This window comes from Dendrobates tinctorius, unplaced genomic scaffold, assembly GCF_039654945.1.
Source record: "Dendrobates tinctorius isolate UK_male_01 unplaced genomic scaffold, ASM3965494v1 ptg000040l, whole genome shotgun sequence".
NCBI classification, from domain to species: domain Eukaryota; kingdom Metazoa; phylum Chordata; class Amphibia; order Anura; family Dendrobatidae; genus Dendrobates; species Dendrobates tinctorius.
The window spans coordinates 23,307,405-23,330,716 of record NW_027361708.1 but is presented as its reverse complement, the minus strand read 5'-3'; the positions used below and the strand labels follow the sequence as shown (position 1 = coordinate 23,330,716).

Below are 23,312 nucleotides of genomic sequence, written 5' to 3'. Positions count from 1 at the left end.
TTTCATCCATTTTTACTTTTTTGTTAGCTCCATAAAGGACTTGAAACAGCAAAGGTTAAATTTTACCTAAGTATCTTATATATCTATGCATTTGTATGAATCTCATTATAAAATGTTTGTTAGATGGTTCAATACCCCAACTAGGTTAGCCCACATAAATTCAGATCTTTCACTTCCATGTTCTCTATATTTTCTAGAATTTACCTAAAATTAAACCTTTATGGTGTCAAGTATCCTCTTTAGTCAAAAGCCTTCCCAAAAACAATGTACCGATCACTCCCCAAATGGCCCTTCTTTCAATTGATTTGGAAAATATAGAACCTTTTACAGTAGATACGTTGTAATCCTAATTTTCCTGGTGGTCAAAAATTTGATCACCTTTCTTTGGAAAAAACTCTTTCCCCCTAATTCCTCTGACATTCTTGGAAAAACCATAAACCACTTGAAGTGAGACATTCCATTGTTAATAATAACTTTAAGATATACACAAAAAATGGAAATGTTGGTCCTCTATTTTTCTTTGAGCTGTACAAAACATTTGAATTCTTGTTCTCCTGCTAATCCTGGTACTCTTTGTTAATAAGGACATTTTTGTTCATTTTTCTTGTTTATAATATTTTTGTTATTTTATTTATGTATACATTTCACAAAGACAATGTAAGCTTAGTTCTCCCTTATTTTTCCTTTCGTTTACATATCCTATCTACCATCCCTCCTATGAGATCTTTTTCCTTTCCTCTATTCCTTATTGTCCCCATACATCCCTTTATTTCCCATATTTACCTTATTTAAAATGTAATAAAAGATATTTGAAAGAAACAGCAAAGGTTTAATCACTTTTTTATGCTACACTACCAATGTATTTTAGTTTTTAATAAAAATTACAGTGTACTATGAACCATGACCTATGGTTTGGACTTTATAGGAGTACAAACAAAGTAGCAATAGATTTCATAGATCCCTAGCTGCCTTATCATATTAAATTGGAGAGGGAATCATGCATCTCTGATAAGATTTATCAGAAAGTTTCATTTGTACTATTTATGCGAAGTTTGCTGAAATTACAATCACAACTTAAGAAGCATAATTAAAGTCTAAATGTGTGTGCTATATGGTACTTCTATGCTCTGTATGTATGTTTTTGCTAAAAAAGGGATTTACAATTTCTTAAGCTATTGCTTTCTACTTCCTCAAACACAAAGGGCCAAGTTCAGAAGGAAATATTTTCTTTTGCTAATCCTTTCCTTCATGTATAAAGTTGTAACAAAACAATAAGCAAACATCTAATTCATAATCTACTGGGAGAAAATTAAAAAGGGCAACAGCATACTTAATGTTTAATTGTTATAAATCCTTAAATAAAGATTAAATGCCCAATTTTACAAATGTTCATTTTACCCACTGCACTGTAAAATGTAAATGCTGCAATTGAATATAGATCAGATTATCTCCATTTTATAAGCACAAAGCATAAAATGTAATAATCTTCCAAACTGACCACATCTTTCTGGAAAGATAACTTGATTCAATCTCATAGCTGCACTGATGTTCTGCATTAAAGTGCTTGCTTCCTTGCTTTAGATCATTTATCGCTTTGGACTTTGTATTTTGACTGTTTGTTTTTTGACCTTGAAAATAAATAAATTTCTTCATTGATAAAGCCTGTGGTCTTTCTGCTCCATTGAATCAATGTAGTAAGCCACTGTCACAGGATTTTGATAGAAAATGCATTAGGATATTGTCACCGGTAACATGACAGACTTCATGTACATTGGAGGTCGTTTTACAGTAAAATTCTCAATTTCTCTATGTCTGGTGAGGATAAAGTTGTTCTCTTCAATCTCTAGCTATCATTTTCTGAAGTGAAATTCTGCTGATGATTAGATATCTGCAAGAACATTAAATTCACGAAACCTTGAGCAAAATAGAATGATTTCAGGATGCCCACATTAAAATTTTATATACAGTCTTACCATGAAGAAAGCCTTACTTAAATTCAGTGGATAACATTAGTTACTGACCTCATTGATGAAATTTTGTGCCCCTCTCGGACTCAGAAGTAAAATTGCTCTACGCAAGGTGTCACGGTACCGATTCAGTTCTTCTGTTTTCATAGAGGTAAAGAGGCTGGCAAAAACTTTGCTAATGTTTCTGTCCACTTTTTGCAATGACACATCAAGCCCTAATCTTGATGCTTGGTCCAGAAATCCCTGTAGACCCCGAATATCTACAACATAAAATCAGAAAAGATTTTCAAGGAATGAATCACATTTTACAAACTTGGATATTGAATCTTTTATTTTCATTGCAATTTGAATAGATTATTAAATCACAATCCAGTGAAAGAAAATAAACAGAAATAATGACCAAACACAAAATGTATTTTAAACATATTAGGGTCTAAAGGGGTTTTACACATAGCAATATCGCTAGCAATATCGCTAAAATGTCACTGATTTTGTGACGTTATAGCGATATTGCTAGCGATATCTCTATGTGTGATACTTACCTCCGACCGGCTCCCCCGCTGTCTGTCGCTCATCGCACGAGATCGGGCGGCTTCATTTCTCGTCTTCTGCTTCCTGCTGGGCTTCCTGCTGTGTGAGACGAGCGATGCTGGACGCGGGCGGGAGGATGTCTGGATCGCTGTGTGTGAAAGGTAAGTATCGTCCGCTGCATCGCTGCTGCATCGCTGTGAGATCCTGACCAGGTCGTATCGCTGGTCGGATCGCTGGTGCATCGCTAAATGTAAAAGGGCCTTAAGATTAATGCCATGAAGAACAGAAGATGATAGTGCTGTCTGTGCATTCATCACAAGGTAGTAAACAGGATGAGATCATAATGACAGTGCTCTCTTTCCAAGAGCACTGCAAGAGCCTTGTGGTCTATCTCTAGGGTATATATGAGCAGTTTATAGGATACTGAGGTAGTTTGAAGTTCTAACACACTGTGTAACCTTACTATAGAGTATTTTGTTGCATTGTTCTGTACTTATATTGTGCTATTTCATTCCTTCAGTCTCCAGCAGGAGAGTTCCATTTTTTGTAGTTGTTCGGAGGTCCCGGGAGGTCGAGAGTATTTTCCAACTTCAGCTGCATCTGTGTCCTCAGAATGCAGACATAGTTGAATATAATATAGAAGCAAAGAGCCATCTAAGTAGATATTGAAGGTACTACTAGGACCTTCAGTTCACGTGACATGAGAAAGTCACATGACCTAAATATCTTGGCAGGTTTAAATATTGTTGCTAGACTGGCAGCAAACACAAGTATTACAGAAGCAATAAGCAGGGATGGGAAAGCAGGTGTGATGCTTATGTGGAGATATCATACAGTGTCCATGGAGAGGAAGTATAGGCACCTATGAGCACATCATACTGTGTATTGGGGATCATATGAGTGTGAATGGCTGTGGGGCATCATACTGTGGGGGTAATTTATTGTAGTCAAATGAACTATATAAAGGGAATAATTTTTTGCTTGGGATATGTAGCGTATTATATCATCATACTCTGGATGGGGTCTTGACATGACATCATAATCTGTGTAAGGAGGGGCTGTAGGAGCACAATACTATGTGAGGGAATGTAGAAGAACCATAGTGTGTAAGATAATGTATCAAAGGAAAAGTACTGTGAGGGAACATCATAATGAATGTGGAGGGTTGAGGAGGCATCATCTTCTATGTGTGAGGCTGCGTGGACATATTGTGTGTGGGAAAATGTACTGTGCATGGATAATAGTGTGGGGGGATGTGCGGCATCATACTGTGTAGGGGGATGGCAGGTGAATCATACTTTTTTGTGGAGAATGTACTGTGAAGGCATCATACTGTGTGGGACACCAAACTGTGTTAAGGGATTGTAGTGGGTGGGGGCATCATACTGTGTGTGAGGGGCATGAGGACATCATAGCAAATGTGAGGGTTGTGGGGGAACTACAGTGTGAGTGGCGAACTGTGAAGGCATCGACCTGTGTGTGGGGAATGTGCTGTGCGGACATCACACTGTGTTTAAGGGAGCTGAAGAGGCAACATACTGTGTGAGGAAGATGTACTTTGAAGGCATCACGTTATGTCCGGGAGAAAGTAGTTTGTGTAGGATATAATTTTGTGTGTGGGGGCGGTGTTTAGAAATCAACACTATAGTCTTGCAGTGCTAGGGTCCTGGAGTTAAATCCCACAAGTTACAAGATCTGCAAGTTTTGTTCTGTATGTCTTCGTGTGAGTGTGGGAGGCCAAGAAGGTCATACTAAGTGGTATGGGAACACTAATGGGTTTCATTAAGAGGAATATTTGTGTTTGTGTGTGATCACCCTTTCCTTTCAAAACAGGATCATTTCTTCTAAGTATTCTTGCACACAATTTTCAAAGGAACTCAACTTGGAGAACTAACTGCAGATCTCTGGGTGTCGGCTGATGCAAACTCTTTTGTAGTTTACTTTTAAGGGTAAAAAAATTCTAAAATTATTAAGTGGATGCAAAAGAGGTGACAGTAAGATCTTTATTATGCTTTATACTTACCTCAATAATGTTGTATGGCACAGATAAAATATACATGAAGATAAATCTCACATGAATTATAGGTGAAAACAAATCCAAAGCAAAACCATAAATGTCAATCTAACCTTGAACAGCTGACAGTTCATTAAATACCACTATTTAAATTAGATTTAAACCTTTGCAAATAACTGAAACTTGGACAATCGTACATCAAGTTTAGTGCAAAGAAATCATTAACACTTCCTAAGAAAACCATCTTCTTAACGACAGAAAAGAATTATGCAAGCCTGATTACAACGGCTAATTGTGTAACAAATATGCAGCATTTCAGGTTGTCTATAATTACACTGTTTGCTAAGATGTAGCATATGACAATGGTATTTGTACTTCAGTTAGTTCTTGTTTAGAAACAGAATTTTATGCATCAGCCCCCACCTCGCTTACACACATCTGAGGAGAAGACTGTCAGAATATGGGCTGGAAGCATAAGAACGTTGGAACATTTATTTGACTGGCCTGTCCTATGAATTATTAGAAGGTGAAATGAATATAGTTTTGTTGACTTAAGTTATTTTACCTATTTGCTAAATGTCTGGAAAATATGTAACAAGCTTTTAGCTGTGTCTCAGAAAAAAATATGCACAACTCATGCCCTATATTCACATCGATTCAATATACTTTGCCATGCCAGAATGTAGTTGTAACAATTTTGCAAAAGTTTACTGAAGGTAATGACAAAGGCTTCAAACTATTCCAGCATGTCAAGACTCTAATGCCTTATAGACATGGTTTTATTACAACTAAGCTCAACTTGAGTAAGTGCAGAAAGGAGCAACCAAGGTTATTAAAGAAATGGGTTAACTGCCGTAGCAAGATAGGCTATAAATGGGTTTATGCACTTTGCAAAAATGAAGGCATAGAGGTGATCTTATTACAATGTACAAATAAATCAATGCACAGGATAGAGATCTTTCTAATGAGCTTTTTACACCTAGGTCTGCGATAAGGGGACATCCTATAGTTGTAGAGAAAACAATGTTTAATTGTAATCACTAATGGTGATTATTTGCTGTAAGAGCAGTTTGACTATGAAACTTTCTGCCAAATGATTTGATAATGATTGATTTACTATAGGAAATGAATGAGAGCATGAATCCCTTCTTTGAAAAATATAATATTCTATGTTATGAGTTCTAGATTCTGTGATGGGACATTAATCTAGGGAGCTAGTCTGATTATTGCATGTGGGTCGGGAAGGATTTTTTCCCCTAATATGGGTTTTTGCTCATTTTGTCTTTTGTAGGTTTTATGTTTTATGGCCACTGTCAACATGCATTTATGTGCTGCATGTGTATCAACTCAAACCAAGCTCAATTTTTGTGTTTTTTTCTTTTTCTTTTTGCATTCTGTGCAAGCTGGGGTGTGGCCTCCTTCTCCTGAGCTGGAAATTGTATATAAGACTTCCCCAGTCTGGTGTCTACTGTTTGGGACCCAGTCTTTTTTTTTGCCCTTGTTCACACATTGAGGTCAATTTTGACACAAGGCAAGGTTTTTAATATTAGACAGTGTAGGACTATCCCGAACAGAGTTACCGTGTTATGGTTGGATGGCTTTCATGCTATTTTTGATCAAAAGCAGTAGTACTAAAAACTCTGTATTATTTAGATGCACTTTAGCTTTTACTTATTTAGTTTATAGCAGGGTTTTTGCTCATTTTCTCTTTTGTAGGTTTTATGTTTTATGGCCAATGTCAACATGCATTTATGTGCTGCATGTGTATCAACTCAAACCAAGCTCAATTTTTGTGTTTTTTAATATGGAGCTTTGTCTGCTCCATGGTTTTTCTTTCCTTCCTCTTAATAAACATGTTAGGCTGTATTTTGAATTTGATGGCCTCATGTCTACCTTCAACCTAAAAACTATGAACGCACAACTTCTGACTTTATCAAAATTGCAACCAAACTTTTATGAGACAATACTATAACTTTGATGTCACATTCTTCAGTAAACTTCCAAAATAAAAATTATAGCAGATAATGTTAGAAGACAAATTACAGATGCATCCTCCCCTGGAATCATTGTTCACTGCATGGTGCAAGCTAACAAATATCTTTCTACACTTCTCTGCAGCTTCCACTTGTGTCTATTACACTTATACATTGGGTGCTGAAGTCTAATGAGTGCTTCCTTTAGGAAAGTGTTCATTTATTATAGAGCAGTGATTGTTACCCAGATAAAATCTGGATATGTTTGAAAGGCATGTACTTCAGCAAACTAGCATCAATAAAATCGAAGAGGCAGGACCTGTGAGTGCAGGAAAAGTTGATATAGAGCTGATAGTGAGCACCTGCTTCTTCTCCGTCAACCCTATTTAGAGAAATAAGGAATGTATTTTTATGCAAAATGTTCAAATTTGACATTTTGCCTTACAAAATCATCTGTTATGATTGGGTCACCAAGGAGAAAAGCAAGACCAAGCTAAGCCACAGAAAACCAGAGAGGTTGGTAACTAAGCGGATTGCAGACCCCTGATCCCATCCACACAACTAGCAGTAGCTGTGGAGCGTACCTACGATGATTCTAGATGCCTCGACACAGCCGGAGAACTAAATAAGCCTAAAGCAAGAAAGGGGAAATCTAAACTGCCCCAGAGCAGACCCCAAAGGAATAGATAGCCCCCAAACATATATTGTCGGTGAGACAAGATGAAAACACAAATGCAGGTAGGAAAATAGGCTGAGCAAATGATGGGGCCCACACTAAGTAGACAGGACAGGAAAGGAAAGACACTGTCTGCAATCACGCAAAAAACCCTGCAAAAAATGTCCAACATGTCTGATAGAAAAATACTGAAGTCACTCGACTTCGCCCACTATATCAGCACTCTGGCATATTCTGAAAGCAGAGCAAAAAGAGGCCAATCTAATAAGGGACAAAAACAAACTGGCACAAGCAGTAACATAAGGATGGAAACTTAGCACAGCCCCATCCGGGGCTGGCTAACCACACAACACTGAATAACAAAACCAACTCAAATGTGAACAATAGCAAAAGAACACTTAGCTTGAGCATGCAGTGACTGAGCTGGAAACTAAGACCTCAGGAGGCAGGAAAAAATCACCAGCAGGGATAGAGGGAGTCGACTGTCTTAAATCCAGTCAGAAACTCCAGATGTCCAATCGTCCTCCTCATTATCAGGTGGCAGACCTCTGTTAATTAGATCAGTTCCATTACCGACTGTAACCACCAGAGGGAGCCCAGAAAGAGAGCTCGCGACCCCTCTGTTAATATAACCAGCTCCACTACCTTCACTAGTAACCAGAGGTAGGCCAGAAAGTGAATTCACAACAATCATCACTCATAATGATGACAACAATCATCAGACATAATTCAGGTAGGAGAGCTGTATGTTCTGGGATGCAGCTTCTGAACCTTATGCACTTTCCTCATTGTCCACAAGACCAGCCACTTGGAATTGAGCGCTCAACATCAGCAACTAAGGGGGGGCGTCTCTAACACATCAATGCAGCTGTAATTATTCCACTTAAGTGAGATAAATTACTTATTTTTTAAGCTATCCTTACTTTGCAGGATTTTTTTCCAACATCTACCAACAACTTTTGAACAGTACTGTGTATATTTCATCACAGTAAATATCATTGATGTTCAGGTCATGGAAAGGAAGGGGAGATTGTTGAAGCCTTTCTAGGGAGCTGAAAGAGCTTGCCTCAGCCTTAACCCGTATCCGACATCAGGAGTACATTTACGCCAATGTCAGACTCCCTTTGATGTGTGTTTTAAACAGCTGACATGTGCCAAGAATGGCCGTTGGTGGAATCGCGATCCACCTGTGGCTATTAACCAGTTAAATGCCGCTGTCAAACTCTAACAGCGGGATATAACATGTCCTTCTGGCAATTGTGCCGGAGATCCGCCCATAAGTGACCCTCGTCACGTGATCAGGGGTCACCGATGGGTTGGCATGACAATCAGATGTCTCCTGGATACCTCTATGCTTGTCACTACAGGATTGCGACAAGCACCACCTGGTGGTCAGTGCTCATAGCAAGTGAGGTGTTCTGCTACATACAGGTGATCTGATAATTGCCTGTATATAGCAGAGACGATCGGATTATGGCAGCTTCTAGTCTCCCATGGAGACTATTGAAGCATGCCAAAAGCTAAAATAAGTTTTTAAAAATATAAAAAAATAAAAAATATATAAAAGTTCAAATCACCCCCTTTCGCGCCATTCAAAATAAAACAATAAAAAAATCAAGCATACACATGTTTGGTATCGACGATTTCAGAATTGTCTGATCTATCAATAACAAAAAGAAACAGCCTGATCGTTAATCCCTCTCTGACTTCTGACATACTATCCCATCCATGTGCCATGGGCCTGTCTGACTATGAATGGGATAGTACGTCATGGAGATCGGCTGTGCTCAAGGGGGAGCGTGGCCGATTGCGGCCGGGTGTCAGCTGATTCTCACAGCTGACACCCAGCGCTAAGTGCCAGGAGCAGTCACAGACTGCTCCCGGAACAATAACCCCATAACACTTCGATCAAACAAGATTGCAGTCAGCCACTCCCTTTGGATCGGAGACTCCGCGGCATGCAGCAGGGTCCCGATCGCTCCCATGGTAACCCGATGTCGTAATGATGACATCCGGGTTACCTGAGCTGAGGAACTTCCTGTCATGCACGGTGCATGTCAGGAAGTTTCTCAGGTCAGTGTGCAGAAAGTGCAGCGCTAACAGCTTATATGGCATGTAGATGCTGATTCATCTGCATGCCATATAAGTGATCAACCTGCACAAAATGAGTGTCCCATAGTGGGACAAAGTGTAAAAGTCAGAATTAAGTAAAAAAAAATTAAAACAATAGTAAAAATATTTTTTAAAAAATATAATAATTATACAAAATCAATATTGATTCTGTCAATAAATAAATATTTGAAAAAAAAAAAATCAAAATATTAAAAGTATACATATTTGGTATCGCCGCATATATAATGACCTAACCTATAAAACTGTCCTACTAGTTCACCCCTTTAGTGAACACCATTAAAAAAATGCAAAAAACAATGCTTTATCATCATACTGCCGAACAAAAAGTGGAATAACATGCAATCAAAAAGACGTATATAAATAAACATGGTACCACTGAAAATGTCATATTGTTCAGCATAAAAAGCCACCATATAGCTCCATCACCAGAAAAAGTTATAGCTCCATCACCAGAAAAAGTTATAGCTCTCAGAGTGATCTGATGCGAAAATAATTACTTTTTATATAAAATATTTTTTATTGTATAAAAGCGCTAAAAAATAAGAAAAGATATAAATGAGGTATTGCTGTAATTACACTGACCTGAAGAATAAAACTGCTTTAGCAATTTTACCACACACGGAACAGTATAAACACACCCCATAAAAGAAATTCATGAATTGCTGGTTTTTGCTCATTCTACCTCCCAAAAATTGGAATAATAAGCGATCAAAAAATATCATGTGCCCATAAATGTTACCAATAAAAAAGAAAACTCGTCCCACAAAAACAAGACCTCACATGACTGTGGTCCAAAAAAGGAAAAATTATAGCTCTCACAAGAGTGTGATGCAAAAAATATATTTTGCAATGAAAAGCATCTTTTAGTGTGTGACAGCTGCCAAACATAAAAGCCCAATATAAAAACACGTTCTAAATAGTAAATCAAACCTTATCACCCCTTTATCACCCCCTTAGCTAATAATAAAAAAAATTATTTATATCCATTTTACCCTTAGGGTTGGGGTTAGGTTAGGGTTAGGGCTAAAGTTAGGGTTAGGGCTAAAGTTAGATTTACGGTTACGATTGGGATTAGAGTTAGGGTTGGGATTAGGATTAGATTTGTGGTTAGGGTTATGGTTAATGTTGGGGTCAAATCGCTGGTCAACTTTTAACCCTTATAACTTCCTAAAAAAAAATTGTTTCCAAAATTGTGCTGATGTAAAGTAGACATGAACTCTTTAAGCTCTAAAGGGAATCTGTCAAAACAATTTCACACAATATTTATTTTTCTGCACATGAAGCTCTTGTAAAACACAAATCCAGCAACACCTTTAGCTAGAAATTACATTCCTCTGTTACCAATAAATTAGCATTTGAATTGATATGCAAATGAGGATGAATTGCTTTTGCCATTTGGAAGCTTTTCCCAAGTCTCTGTCACTCCAGCTCTATTCCCCACCCAGCACTTCCTTCTCCTGCTTTCCTAGCTGCTTCTTTTCTAGGTCACAGAGCAAATTTGATGTCAGTCAGTTAGGAGAGGATAATGGAGGAAATTGTGGAGAGCAAAACTTTGAGAAGAATGTATACACTCCAACTATAGAATCATTTGCATATTAGTTTAAATGACGATTTCTCAGTAGTAAAGGAAGGTGCTAACCATGTAAAGGTGTTGCTGAACTTGTCTTAGCAAGAAATACATATAAATATACATAATTTGGGAGATTAAATCCTACTGACAGATTCCATTTAAGACATTTGTGATACTGTTCTAAGTGGAGCTAACAGTTGTCTGTAGCCATCTGAGGGCTCTATAATAATGTTATGAATATATAGTTAAATAGCATCTATTTATTCTGTAATAACATGAGGAATCTATGACAAGTTCTAGTTTTACAAATAGCAGTCTAAAAAAGTTTGCTTAGCATTTAAATAACATTTAAAAGAAAACTGAATAGTGTAAAATGTGTCTAAGATAGTGCTCACTAGATAATGCCATTACAATTTACTTCTTCCTAATTTTCATTATCTCGCCAGACTATACATAGCTCATCTTTTTTCAAAACATTCTTTTATTATAATAGGAAAGTTTTAAAAATTATACACATGGATAATAAGGATTGTTATACAATCTGCTCCAAGCATATGTTTCTACAAATTGATAAGAATTAGCATCATATAGCAACTGTGAAAATTGGACACATGGCAAAAGAAATATATTTGCAAAAGAGAGCATATCCAAATGTCAAGCACATGGGTCTAAGGTTTCTAATATGAAGCCATACAGCACGAAGTATTGGGCACTGTCCTAGAAATATTGCAGGAAGACGTCTGAAATTAAGTGAATATAACTGGTGGCTGAGCCGAAAAGAGACAGAATTCAGTGAATTCTTGATTCTAGAAACTATCTGTTTGTGTTTGTGGTGAAGCTATCCTTTTGTCGCGACATTATAGACATTCTATATAGCACTTCTTTTAAATGTGCTAGTTAGGGATGAACGAGTATACTCGTTAGGATTTGGTATTCGGCGAGTAATGTGGTACTCGCTGTACTCAAATCCTAGTAAACTTCACTACTCACCTCGCAATATTCGGATCTCCCGCTAGGTATGTGTCAGCCAATCACAGTAAAAACACTGCCTTCTTTGTTGTGGCATTACTGTGATTGGCTGGCCGCGCAGACTCATATGTGTGTGAGGGGGTCTGTGCGGGCTTTGCCGGGCTGATCAGGGGTCTGTGCGGGCTCTGCCATGCTGATTAGGGTCTGTGGGGGCTCTGTCAGGCTGATTGGTGGTCTGTGCGGGCTCTGCCAGGCAGATTGGGGGTCTGTGCCGCACAGACCCTCAATCACCCCGGCAGAGCTCGCACAGACCCCCAATCTTCCCGGCAGAGCCTGCACAGACCCCGATTAGCCCGGCAGAGCCTGCACATACAGCCCGACAGACCACTGCACACATTCTGTGCCTGCACACATAGTCTCTGCCCATTACTTGCATTTCCCATAGACATACATTGGACTCGTTATGAGTACCCGAGTATTAGGAGCTACTTGTAACGAGTACAGAGAGTCTGAGTATTTCACTACTCGCTCATCCCTAGTGCTAGTGCTTGCCATGCAAGGGAAGACCAAGTGATAGCCTTTAATTACTCTCCTTTCCCTCTTTATATTTGGCAGCATACCCATAAAGTGAAAAGTATATTGTAAGATTAGTCACCATCTTCACAAATGACACAGATCCATTGCTGAGATACATTTTTATTACACACTGCCCAATTTATGGCCAAGCATGAGAAACACAATCCCTCCAGAGACAGGAAAGGGAAAGAAACTGGATACATGAAGCATGGTATGTGTTATTTTCTGTGCTTCAGGGTGGTAGAATGGTGAGATAACCACATGCTAAAAGCATGGGATGTCACACAATGAAGACAAGCACCATTCTACATTAGTTACAGATTGAACAGTAGGTTAAGTATTAATCTTCATGAAACTAAACTATTTGCCCACAATTTTTATTCATCAGAAAGCCAATTTATTAAAACGTATGAGATACTCAAATTATTCTCTTTAGGAATATTCACCATTTCCACTGTATGTCGCATCATAATGTTATCAGGAAGAAAGAATTTAATATAAAATTACATGCAAATTAACTTCAAAACAAGCTGTGTGTGTATGTAGCTATACTAAGCCTTTAGTTCTATACTCCAAAAGTATTTGTTATTCTTGTTACTTAAAGGATCTAATTGACACATTTGAATAATGTGATTCAATTAAATTATCCACAAATAATAGTGGTCATGCAGGATTGAGATAAAAGTCTATAAAATGCAACATTAATGGTGTAATTAACCTTTTCGTATAACGTGTTTCTTGACATTTACAGCTACTTCTTCAGTTACACGGTAATTGGTACAAGTAATCTTCAGATATACACTTGGTATTAAAGTGCAACTTTACACTTTTGGAAATTAAAAAAAAACAGTATTAGAAGCCCAGTTTAAAAATAAATACATAATAAGCTTTAACTTGCACATTAATATTTAAGATGTTAATTGCTCATAAATTACTACTTTAATATGTATGAAGTAATAATTTTAGTAATTTTAATAACAGCATGAATAAGTAAAACTTTGAAGAGATTTCAACAAAAGTGGAGAGTTATATTTGCAACTGGTTAGGTTCTCATTTGAATACCATATATCTACAAATAATAGATTTTATCTCTTTACACTTGCCAAACTATAGAGTGCTCAGAAAAAACCTTACTGTGTCTTAGTAGATGTAACCACTGTCTTAAAAAATCCCTGTGTGAGCTTCAAGCTTGTTTTCAAATTATGTAATATTTGGTACTCGTAGATTACCCATAGACGCTTCTCTAAATTTTCCTAACCAAATGACCTCTCCTAGGTTGTCATCATAAACCCTTTTAAGATTCCATGAAAACGGATGCATTTTTTTTCTAACAATCCAAGTTTTTAAAAGTTTCAAATACCAAATTTGAAATTTTGATGTGATTTTGCACAAATGTTCTTCTATTCTGCCTCTTCTGAACCCGTTAAGCATGTTCGAGCTATTTATAAACTAGTAAAAACAGAATAAATCAACTGTTTTAGTAGTAGCTAGATTATTCATTGCATTAAAATAAGTAGCAAACAATGATTGTCAAGCAAATAAAAAAAATTAAAAATTCCTGTGTTACAGTATGTATGAAATATATGGTAAGCCCATGAGGAATTTTAAGGAAATAGATCTTATCCTAACTTTTTATTGTTTTCCATGCATACTGAATTGGTTCCCTTACTTTAAAAGCTTTGCATTATTCCATAACCAGAATGTTCTAAAAATTATTCATTAAATCAAATGTTAGATGAGTATCTTGAAGAAACTGCTGGGACGAGAAGAAGAATTGGAAGGTCGTTAAGGATAATAAAGCAAATTATGCAGATGATAACTATTATTCAGGACTGGATAGTTCTTAAGATTATGGGGACACGAGTAATGCCTCCAGATCATTACGTGTTCTGTGATTTTTACTAATGCAATAATGACAAAAAAGTACTTCATTAACGGCTCATTACTTTTAGGTTGACAAGCAAACATAATTATGAGCTGCACAAAAAAGGAGATAGATTATGCAGCACAATGCAAGGTGATTTATCTTCAGGAAAATTCATTCTTTTAGAGTAATTGCAAAAACTACCTAATTCAATTTTGTTGACAAAGTAGCTGCTTGAGAGATACTTCGGGAACATGCCATCAATAATCAAAAGTACTGAGAATGCAAGCATCATTTTTAACATTATGCCCTTTATTAAACACATCTTTAGTGTTTGTAGTGGCACCAGTTTGATGACTTAGAGTTGTGTTTTAGATAATTCCTTCTCTATAAACTTATTATGGCATGTTAAAGCTCAAGTTGAGTTAAAAGTGTGAAAGTTTCACTCAAAAAGATCATCTATGTGTGACACAACAGTCTTAATCCTTATTTACCAGCAGGGAGTTGTTAATGTCTCTCTTACAAATTCAGTAGTGATGCAACTCTGTCACCTTTTTCTCATAACCCTTAAAATCCTAATCCAAACCCACTTCCTAATTTAGGAACAGTAAATTCAACTCTAGTATGGGTCAAATCCTTCAACTGAAAAGCACAAATGACACACTATGGATTATCGTAGATGTAAATTGATTTGTTATAGCTTTCATATTTCATATTTCATCAATTAAATGGGTATTTTCCACTAGTAAAAATTACTGAAACTGCAACAAAGCCTCCTCATGGAGTAATCATTACAGGTTTCCCACTCCTTCCCTGCTCCATAATGCTGAAATCAGTACTAGTGACTTAGAACTTTATTTTTCTATATTAACTGCACATGACATTGAAAGGAAAAAATATAGAATTGCAATAATATATATGTTTTCAGCTTGTGTTCCTCTGGGAGACACAGTAACATAGTAACATAGTATTTAAGGTTGGAGGGAGACTTTAAGTCCATAAAGCTCAACCCATAACCTAACATGTTGATCCAGAGGAAGGCAAAAAAAAAACCCATGTGGCAAACACTAAGCTCCACATAGAGGACAAAAATTCCTTCCCGACTCCACATACGGCAATCAGACTAGCTCCCTGGATCAACGCAATATTAAGGAAACTAGTGTATATAACCTGTAATATTATACTTTTCAAGAAAGTCCCTTCTTAAATTTTAGTAGTGAATCGCTTATTACAACATCATATGGCAAAGAGTTCCATAGTCTCACTGCTTGTTATGGTTGGTGGAATGCACCAAATAAAATATGATAATAAGGTGCGTTCGCCACCCAGGGTCCACCGTGCAGAGATGTAATACTGCAGCTAATGTGAACATTGGTGGAGCAGAGTTGTGAGCAAACACTGTAAACACGCTGAGTTAAATGTCACTCCATGTGAATTGAGTGCAAAGTACATGACTCTGTTGCTCCACAGAGGAGTACAACAACTGAGTGCACTCTAAGCTATGCACTGTTAGACGTCACAGGAGCATAGAGGTAATGATGATAGATGAGGCCCCTATGGCTATCCCCCCAGGGAATCAAAACTGGTGGTTGAACTTGCTCTGCTACACAGTTTGTGCTGAAGGCACATGTGACTTAAGGTACTGTCACACTTAGCAATGCACCAGTGATCCCGACCAGTGATATGACGCGGTCAGGATCGCTGGTGCATCACTAAGTGGTCGCTAGTGAGCTGCCACACAGGCAGATCTCACCAGCAACATAGCAGGGGTCGGGGGTCGCGACTTACCTGTCAGATGAGGTGATCCTGACGTCCTCCCGCCCGCGTCCACACGTCGCTCATCGGCACCACAGGAAGCCCAGCAGGAAGTTGATGACGAGAAACGGCCCAGGACGTTCTCGCGCGATCAGCGATGGATAGCGGGGGAGCCGGTCGGAGGTAAGTATCAGACATAGCTATATCGCTAGCAATATCGCTATAACGTCACAAACTCAGTGACGTTATAGCGATATTGCTAGCGATATTGCTTAGTGTGACAGGCCCTTTTGGACGCCAGGTGCAGATGATAAGTCAAGCTGGGTTCCCACCCCACACTGCCTGTCTAGATACACACTCGCTGTGCTAGTAGTGGCACATGTGCACACAGGGTAGCAACATATCCACCAAACACATATGATCTTAGCGCTAGTGTTAGTTACCATTGCTGACACTGGAGAGGCAGCAGTAAAAACATGCACAGTCCGATTCTGAGCAAGACGCTGAGACCGACGTCTTTGCTGAGCAACATCTACTGCAGTCGAAACTGAATGGGAGACCGCAGGAGAAAACAAGGCTTGGGATTCGTCTTGTAGAGAGGGAGGATCTCAATGCCTAACACTGCTTTTACAGTAAAGAACCTGCGTCTGTGATGATGATTAAACCTTCTTTCCCCCAGAAGTAGAGGATGCCCCCTTGTCCCCTTCACAGGTCTAAGAATAAAAAGATCAATAGAAAGGTCTTTGTACTGTCTCCTCATATATTTATACATTATAATAAGATCACCCCTAAACCTTCATTTTTTAAAACTAAATAACCCCAAGTGTCATAACCTGTCTTGGTATTGCAGAGCCCCCAGTGCTCTAATAAACTTGGTTGCTCTTCTCTGCACCTGCTCTAGCTCAGCTATGTCTTTCTTATACACCGGAGACGAGAACTGTGCACAGTATTCTAAGTGTGGTCACACTAATGACTTGTATAGGGGTAAAATTATGTTCTCCTCATGAGCATCTATGCCTCTTTTAATGCATCCCGTTATTTTATTTGCCTTTGCAGCAGCTGCCTGACACTGGCGACTAAATGTGAGTTTTCTGTCCACCCATTCACTCAGGTCTTTTTCAGTGACAGTGTTACCCAGTGTTTTACAATTATGCACATAATTATACATCTTATTTCTACTGCCCAAGTGCATGACCTTACATTTATCCCCATTAAAGCTCATTTGCCATTTATCAGACCAAGCTTCTAGTTTACATAAATCTTCCTGTAATATAAAACTGCCCTCCTCTGTATTGATTACCCTGCAGTGTTTAGTGTCATCTGCAAATATTGAATTTCTACTCTGTATGCCCCCTACAAGGTCATTAATATATATGTTAAATAGAAGTGGGACCAACACTGACCCCTGTGGTACCCCACTGCTGACCGCGACCCAGTCCGAGTGTGCTCCATTAATAACCACCCTTTGTTTCCTATCCCTGAGCCAGCTCTTAATCCACTTACAAATATTTACCCCTATCCCCATTGTTATCATTTTATGTATCAACCTTTTCTGTGGCACTGTTATCAAAAGCTTTTGAATAGTCTTTATACACCACATCCGCTCCATTCCCTTGGTCCAGTCTGGAACTTACCACTTCATAGAAGCTTATCAGATTAGTCTGACAAGTCCGTCCCTTGTAAACCCATGTTGATATTGGATCATGGGGTTATTCTTCTTCAGATACTCCACTATAGCATCTTTTAGAAAACCCTTCATGTTTTTACCCACAGGAGAGGTTAAGCTTACTGGCCTATAATTTCCAAGTTCAGTTTTTGTCCCCTTTTTGAATATTTGCATCACATTTGCTATACGCCAGTCCTGTGGTACAGACCCTGTTATTATGGAATCTTTAAAGATTAAAAATAATAGTCTATCAATGACTGTACATAATCCCTGCAGTACCTGGGGGTGTATCCCATAAGGGCCCGGGGATTTGTCAATTTTAGTGATTTTTAGATGCCGCCATACTTCATGCGCAGTTAAGCAGGTGACATTTAATGGAGAATTTTTGTTATCACTGATCATGGATTCCGTCATGGGATTTTCTTGTGTAAATACTGTTGAAAAAAGTCATTAAGCATATTGGCTTTTTCCTCATCCTCATCCACCATTTCACCCAGACTATTTTTAAGAGATCCAACACTATCATTTTTTAGTTTCTTAATATTTATGTAGTTTAAGAATATTTTGAGGTTATTTTTACTTTCTCTGGAAATGAGTCTCTCTGTCTCAATCTTTTCTGCCTTGATTTGCTTTTTACTGAATTTATTTAATCTTCTGGATTTATTTAATGCCTCATTACTACCCAATTGTTTAATTCTTTAAATGCTTTATTTTTGTCACTTATTGCGCCCCTTACAGCTCTATTTAACCATAGTGGTTTCCTCCTATTTCTAGCATGTTTATTCCCATACGGTATATACTGTGCACAGGTCCTATTCCGGATGCTAATAAACGTCTCCCATTTTCCTTGTGTACTTTTATGTATCAGGATATCGTCCTAGTTTGTTGCACTAAGATCAAATCTCATCTATTGGAAATTTGCCTTCCTGAAGTTTAGTGTCTTTGTAATCCCTCTTCTACACATCTTAGGCTGGTTTCACACTTGCGTTTTCTTTGCGCTGCTTTTTAGCGCAAAAAACGCATGCGTTTTTTCCCCTTTACTTTAACATGAGTGCGCATATGTGCGCATACATATGCGCACGTACGCGCTTGTATGCGCATGCATTTTTTTGCAGTGTGCGCTCGGGCGCACAATATGCATCCTGTTGCATTTTTTGTGCGTCCGACTTGCCCCCAAAAAATGCATGTGCACGCAATGCTTTTTTTACAGCAAAACACCCATTAAAGTCTGTGGGTGCACATATGTGTGCATTGTAATGCGCACATATGCGCAAAAAAAGCATGCATTTTAAAAAAAAAAATGCACCAAAACCCACAAAAAAGTGCACACAAATGCATGATGCGTTTTTTCATGCGTTTGTGTGCGCAAAAAACATGCAGCAAAAAAACGCAAGTGTGAAAGTAGCCTTATTATAGATTACATGAAAACTTATGATTTTGTGACCCAAGTGACCCTCAACCCTTATATTTGATATTCTCCTTTGCTTCAAATACTTTTGGGCATCTAATCTTTTTTTTTTATATTTAGTAGTTTCGTATTTTGACAGTTTTATGGTGATTTGTTTCTTATATTTTGCAGTTTTACATTTTTTCAGATTTCTTGGTAATTTTTAATAGGAAAACATTCAAGAGTACTATATGCTGAAATTAATGAAAAGAGTGTGCAGCTTACATTTAAATGATGTAGACTTTTTAAATTTTAGAATTAAAACTCAAATTATGAAGCATATATTTTACTATGTTCAATATTTAATGGTTTTCCAATATTATCACTTGGATATGCCCTCCGCTTAATTACCAGTGATGGCCTTATTCTAGGAGCTCCAATAATATTAAGAATGAAGGGGATCCATTTGAATGGAACCATGCTGCATCTCCTAGTGCTACCATTATGCAGAGAAAAAAATGCACCATTCTTTCTTAGGATTTCGGGAATACAGAGGTTGAACCATTACTGATAAGTGGAAATGAGCTATCTCGAACTTAAAAGTTCCGGGTTGGTACTAGAAGTCCTTTGGAATGTTTGGAGTTCTGGATTAAGTCTAGGAGGAGAGGGAGAGTGTGAGAGAGAGAGAATTTTCCTGCTCCAAAGTTCGAGTCCTCATTGTTTTCAATAGGGTTCATGTTCTGGTTCAAGTTTACAGTTGTAGTACCAGAATGGAACTTTGAAATAAATTTTGGGTCAAAAACCAGAGCCTGAACTTCCACGGGTCCGCTCATCCCTTCTGATAAAGTATTAGTGTAGCCTAGCAATTTGACACAACTTTTTGAGATGAAAAGTCCTTTTAGCCCCTTCATCTACAGGTTATTTTCTGGGGTTTTACTTTTGTTTTTTCCTTACCTTATTCCAAGAACCACAACTAATTTATTTTTTCGTCCACATAAAAGTATGAGAGCTTATTTTATTTGCGGGATGACTTGTACTTTAGAATTACCTAATTTTATCATAAGATTTAACTTTTTTTGGGATGGTGGTTAATTTTCCATGTTCACTATTCAGTAAATCTGACCTGGCAATATGATTTTCCTGGTCAGTATGATTACACAGATACCAAATGCGTAATTTTTTTTAAGTCGTGAAAAAAATTCTGAAATTTGAAAAAAAGACCTTTTCTTTGTATCAACAATTTCTGTGACCTGTAACACTTTTTTAATTTTAGCAATATAGTGTTGTGTGATTGCTTACTTTTTGCACCTTGAGATGACATTTACCGTTTTGTAGTAGACAAGATGTATTGATAGCCTCTTATTGCAATTAATTTCAAAATTGCAACAGCCCAAAAAACGTAATTCTGGCTCTTTGATTTTTCTTCTTGTTATGCCATTTATCAATCAGATTAATTTACTTTATCATTTGATAGGTTAAAATTTTGCAAATGCAACTATAGCACATATGTGTATATCTTCTTTTTCATGTCGTACTTTTGTTTTTTTTATTTTTTACATCTTTTTTAACTTTTAACTTTATTTCATGGTCTCCTTAGGAGACTTGAAGCTGCAATCACTTAATGATAATACAGACGGGCACAATTTGTACTCTGGCAGGCCCCGCTTGCACTCTTGGCTGGCAGGCACGGCTGGAACTCTGGCAGACTGACAGGTAAGGCTGGCATTCTGGAAGGCAGGTGGGCACTGAGCATGGCCCTGAGTGTTGAGTATGATGGGAGATGGGAAGCCGAGCAGTTATGCCGGCAAGGATTTTAAAGTACCCCCCTTTATGCCCCCTCTTCTTTAACCCGCTAGGATGATCTGCAGAAGGAATATAGGACCACACATAGTCCAGCCCATAATGACATACTTAGGGTAGAATGAGGCAGGTGTGATATCAGGAATCCCAGAATGTGAAGTCTCACTCTGCCCGAGGGAGTCAGCTCCAACCATGGACCATGGAAGATACAACAATCTGAAACTTTTCCTACTTTTCAGTAGAAGGCAGAGATGAGAAAACTTCTATTTTGAAATCTTCATCAAGCGGCCACATGGAAACTGAAGGTACCCTCACAGGATCCATCTTCTGCCCGATATCCAGAGAAAAATTTCCTAGAGGCAGGGAAGTTCCTGGGAACTGGCCACTGGTATAGTCGTTGAAGATGTGTGGAGAGAACGCCACCACCTCCCCTTCTTTGGAGATGTCAGCACACCTTGACTCAACGACTAGCAGACCAGATGAAGAAGAAGACACTGCTGACTGACTTTGACGCATGGAAACCAGACACTTCTCACAACATGGTTGTTCCAAATGAAGCACCTTGCTGGGTCTCCAGAACAGAATGGGTAGTAGAGTTCTTGGCTCTGAATGACCCATGGGCATACCAGACAGTATGTGAAAGACAAACTTCTTCATGTATAATGCTCTGTTTTGGAGCTGTAGTTGTCCCTGCATGACTAGACTGCTCTTTAGAAGGCTCGGCCATCACCAGACACTACCATAACTGGATTCTGGAGCTGTAGAACAAAGATCACACACTGACTCCATATGGCTAGTGGCTTAAACACACCAAAGCTCCCAGAAGGCAAAGAAACAGTCATTGACTCTAGTGGAGAGGAAGTACTCTTGCCAAGGGCAGCCTCTCCTGCTAGCCCAAGGTTCTGAAGTATAGGCTTCTCAGGGCAGAGACCGTTAGGATGTTCCACACAACCGCAGTGATATCGCATTCCCTTTTTATGACTGGATTGAGGCTGCTATTCTGCCAGCCCACTTTTATCAGCCCGCTTGGATTTCGGGTAGCTGCTTTTGAAGGTTGAGAAACATGTGGGTTTTGAATGGTCGTGGATGGACGTGATGGTTTATCCACAGGTTTCTTTCATCTGGTCTATCTCTGGAAGCTTGGGGAGGAAGACTTTGCAGAAGACACATAACCAGGCTTATCAAAAACCTTACAGAAGACCACCAGGAAGACTGGGAGGTTCGAGGTGATGGGATCCTCTGCTTCCCAGAGGTGGCCAAACCACTCCAAGGCATCTCCTGTTAAGTAGGAAATTAAGAATCCCACCTTGACCTGATCAGAAAAAAAATAGGGAGCATACTATTTGAAGTATCGCAAGCACTGCTCCAAGAACATACAACACTGCTTTGGATCCCCATTGTACTTTGGCAGATCCGCTGGGATGGATTCAACTCTTGGAGCGCAAGACGCAAGCTGATTAAATACTTCTGTAGAGACTGATTCGGGCTGGAGTAGTAAAAATCTGAACTTTGGATCAGGTAAAACATTTATTCAATTGCTCATGCTGAAAGAGAAAAAGTTCATCTCACTCCGAGAGCGAAAAGCCATGGGTCTTAGCAGGGAAAATGGCCTGAGAAAACTGTAACGCTCATGCCCTGACTGGGTGGTGTGAGCGCAGATTTTGGCCCCACTGTGCAACAAACCAGACTACCCTGTAGGGGCATAACTAGGCAGCTACCTTGATGTTCACTGGAGCCTCTATTGGTGAGGTCAGGCTTATGCGGCAGGTAGCTGCCAGGTACCACTCCAGGGCAGTGTCTGGCTGTAGCAGCTGATCCCACTTGGGAAAGAACACAAATGACAGTTGCTGGCAAGTACAGACAGGTACGACTGGTACTCTGGCAGACAGGTGGGCATGGCTGGCACTCTGGCAGACAGGTGGGTATGGCTGGCACTCTGGCAGGCAGGCAGGCACAGAGCATGGTCCGGAGTGGTGAGTAAGATGGGAAATGGGAAGCCATGCAGTGATGCAGGCAGGGATGTTACACAGAGGTTGACAGCACAGGAAGCTTTTTTGTACTGATGAAAAGTGTATGTACTTTGAAACACGCTGACAAAATGGTAAAACAGAAAACAATTTGTGTGAACCTGGATTTATGCACTCCACCTCCAGCAGTGCGGAACAGATATCCCTTCCTCTATGTCCTTCGGTATTATGACCCGTGGACCTGCAGCAGTTGGTTTCTGGGCTCCTTTTAGTGTTGTGTGATCAGTATAACCTTTTTGACTTATTTAACTTTTAATTGGATAAAACCATATTGCGCTTTTTGTCTGCTTCTTAACTAATTGTGTATTCTAGAGATTAACAGCGGCACTTAACATGGAATTGCTCCACCTACGGCTGTTAAAGGCAAATGATAAAATCAGTCATGGCATACTGCGAAAGATACG

The 23,312-nt window shown here is 38.8% G+C and overlaps 1 protein-coding gene across 4 annotated transcripts in view; it reads right to left on the bottom strand.

Moving 5' to 3' along the window:
- The window catches only part of GRID1 (glutamate ionotropic receptor delta type subunit 1), a 1,795,826-nt gene that overhangs the window by 939,111 nt on the left and 833,403 nt on the right, over positions 1 to 23,312 (bottom strand). For all 4 annotated transcript variants that reach the window (XM_073574878.1, XM_073574877.1, XM_073574874.1 and 1 more), the window contains exon 4: positions 2,022 to 2,227. In XM_073574878.1, the coding sequence (XP_073430979.1) occupies positions 2,022 to 2,227 (206 nt within the window). The remainder of the gene's footprint in view (positions 1 to 2,021; positions 2,228 to 23,312) is intronic.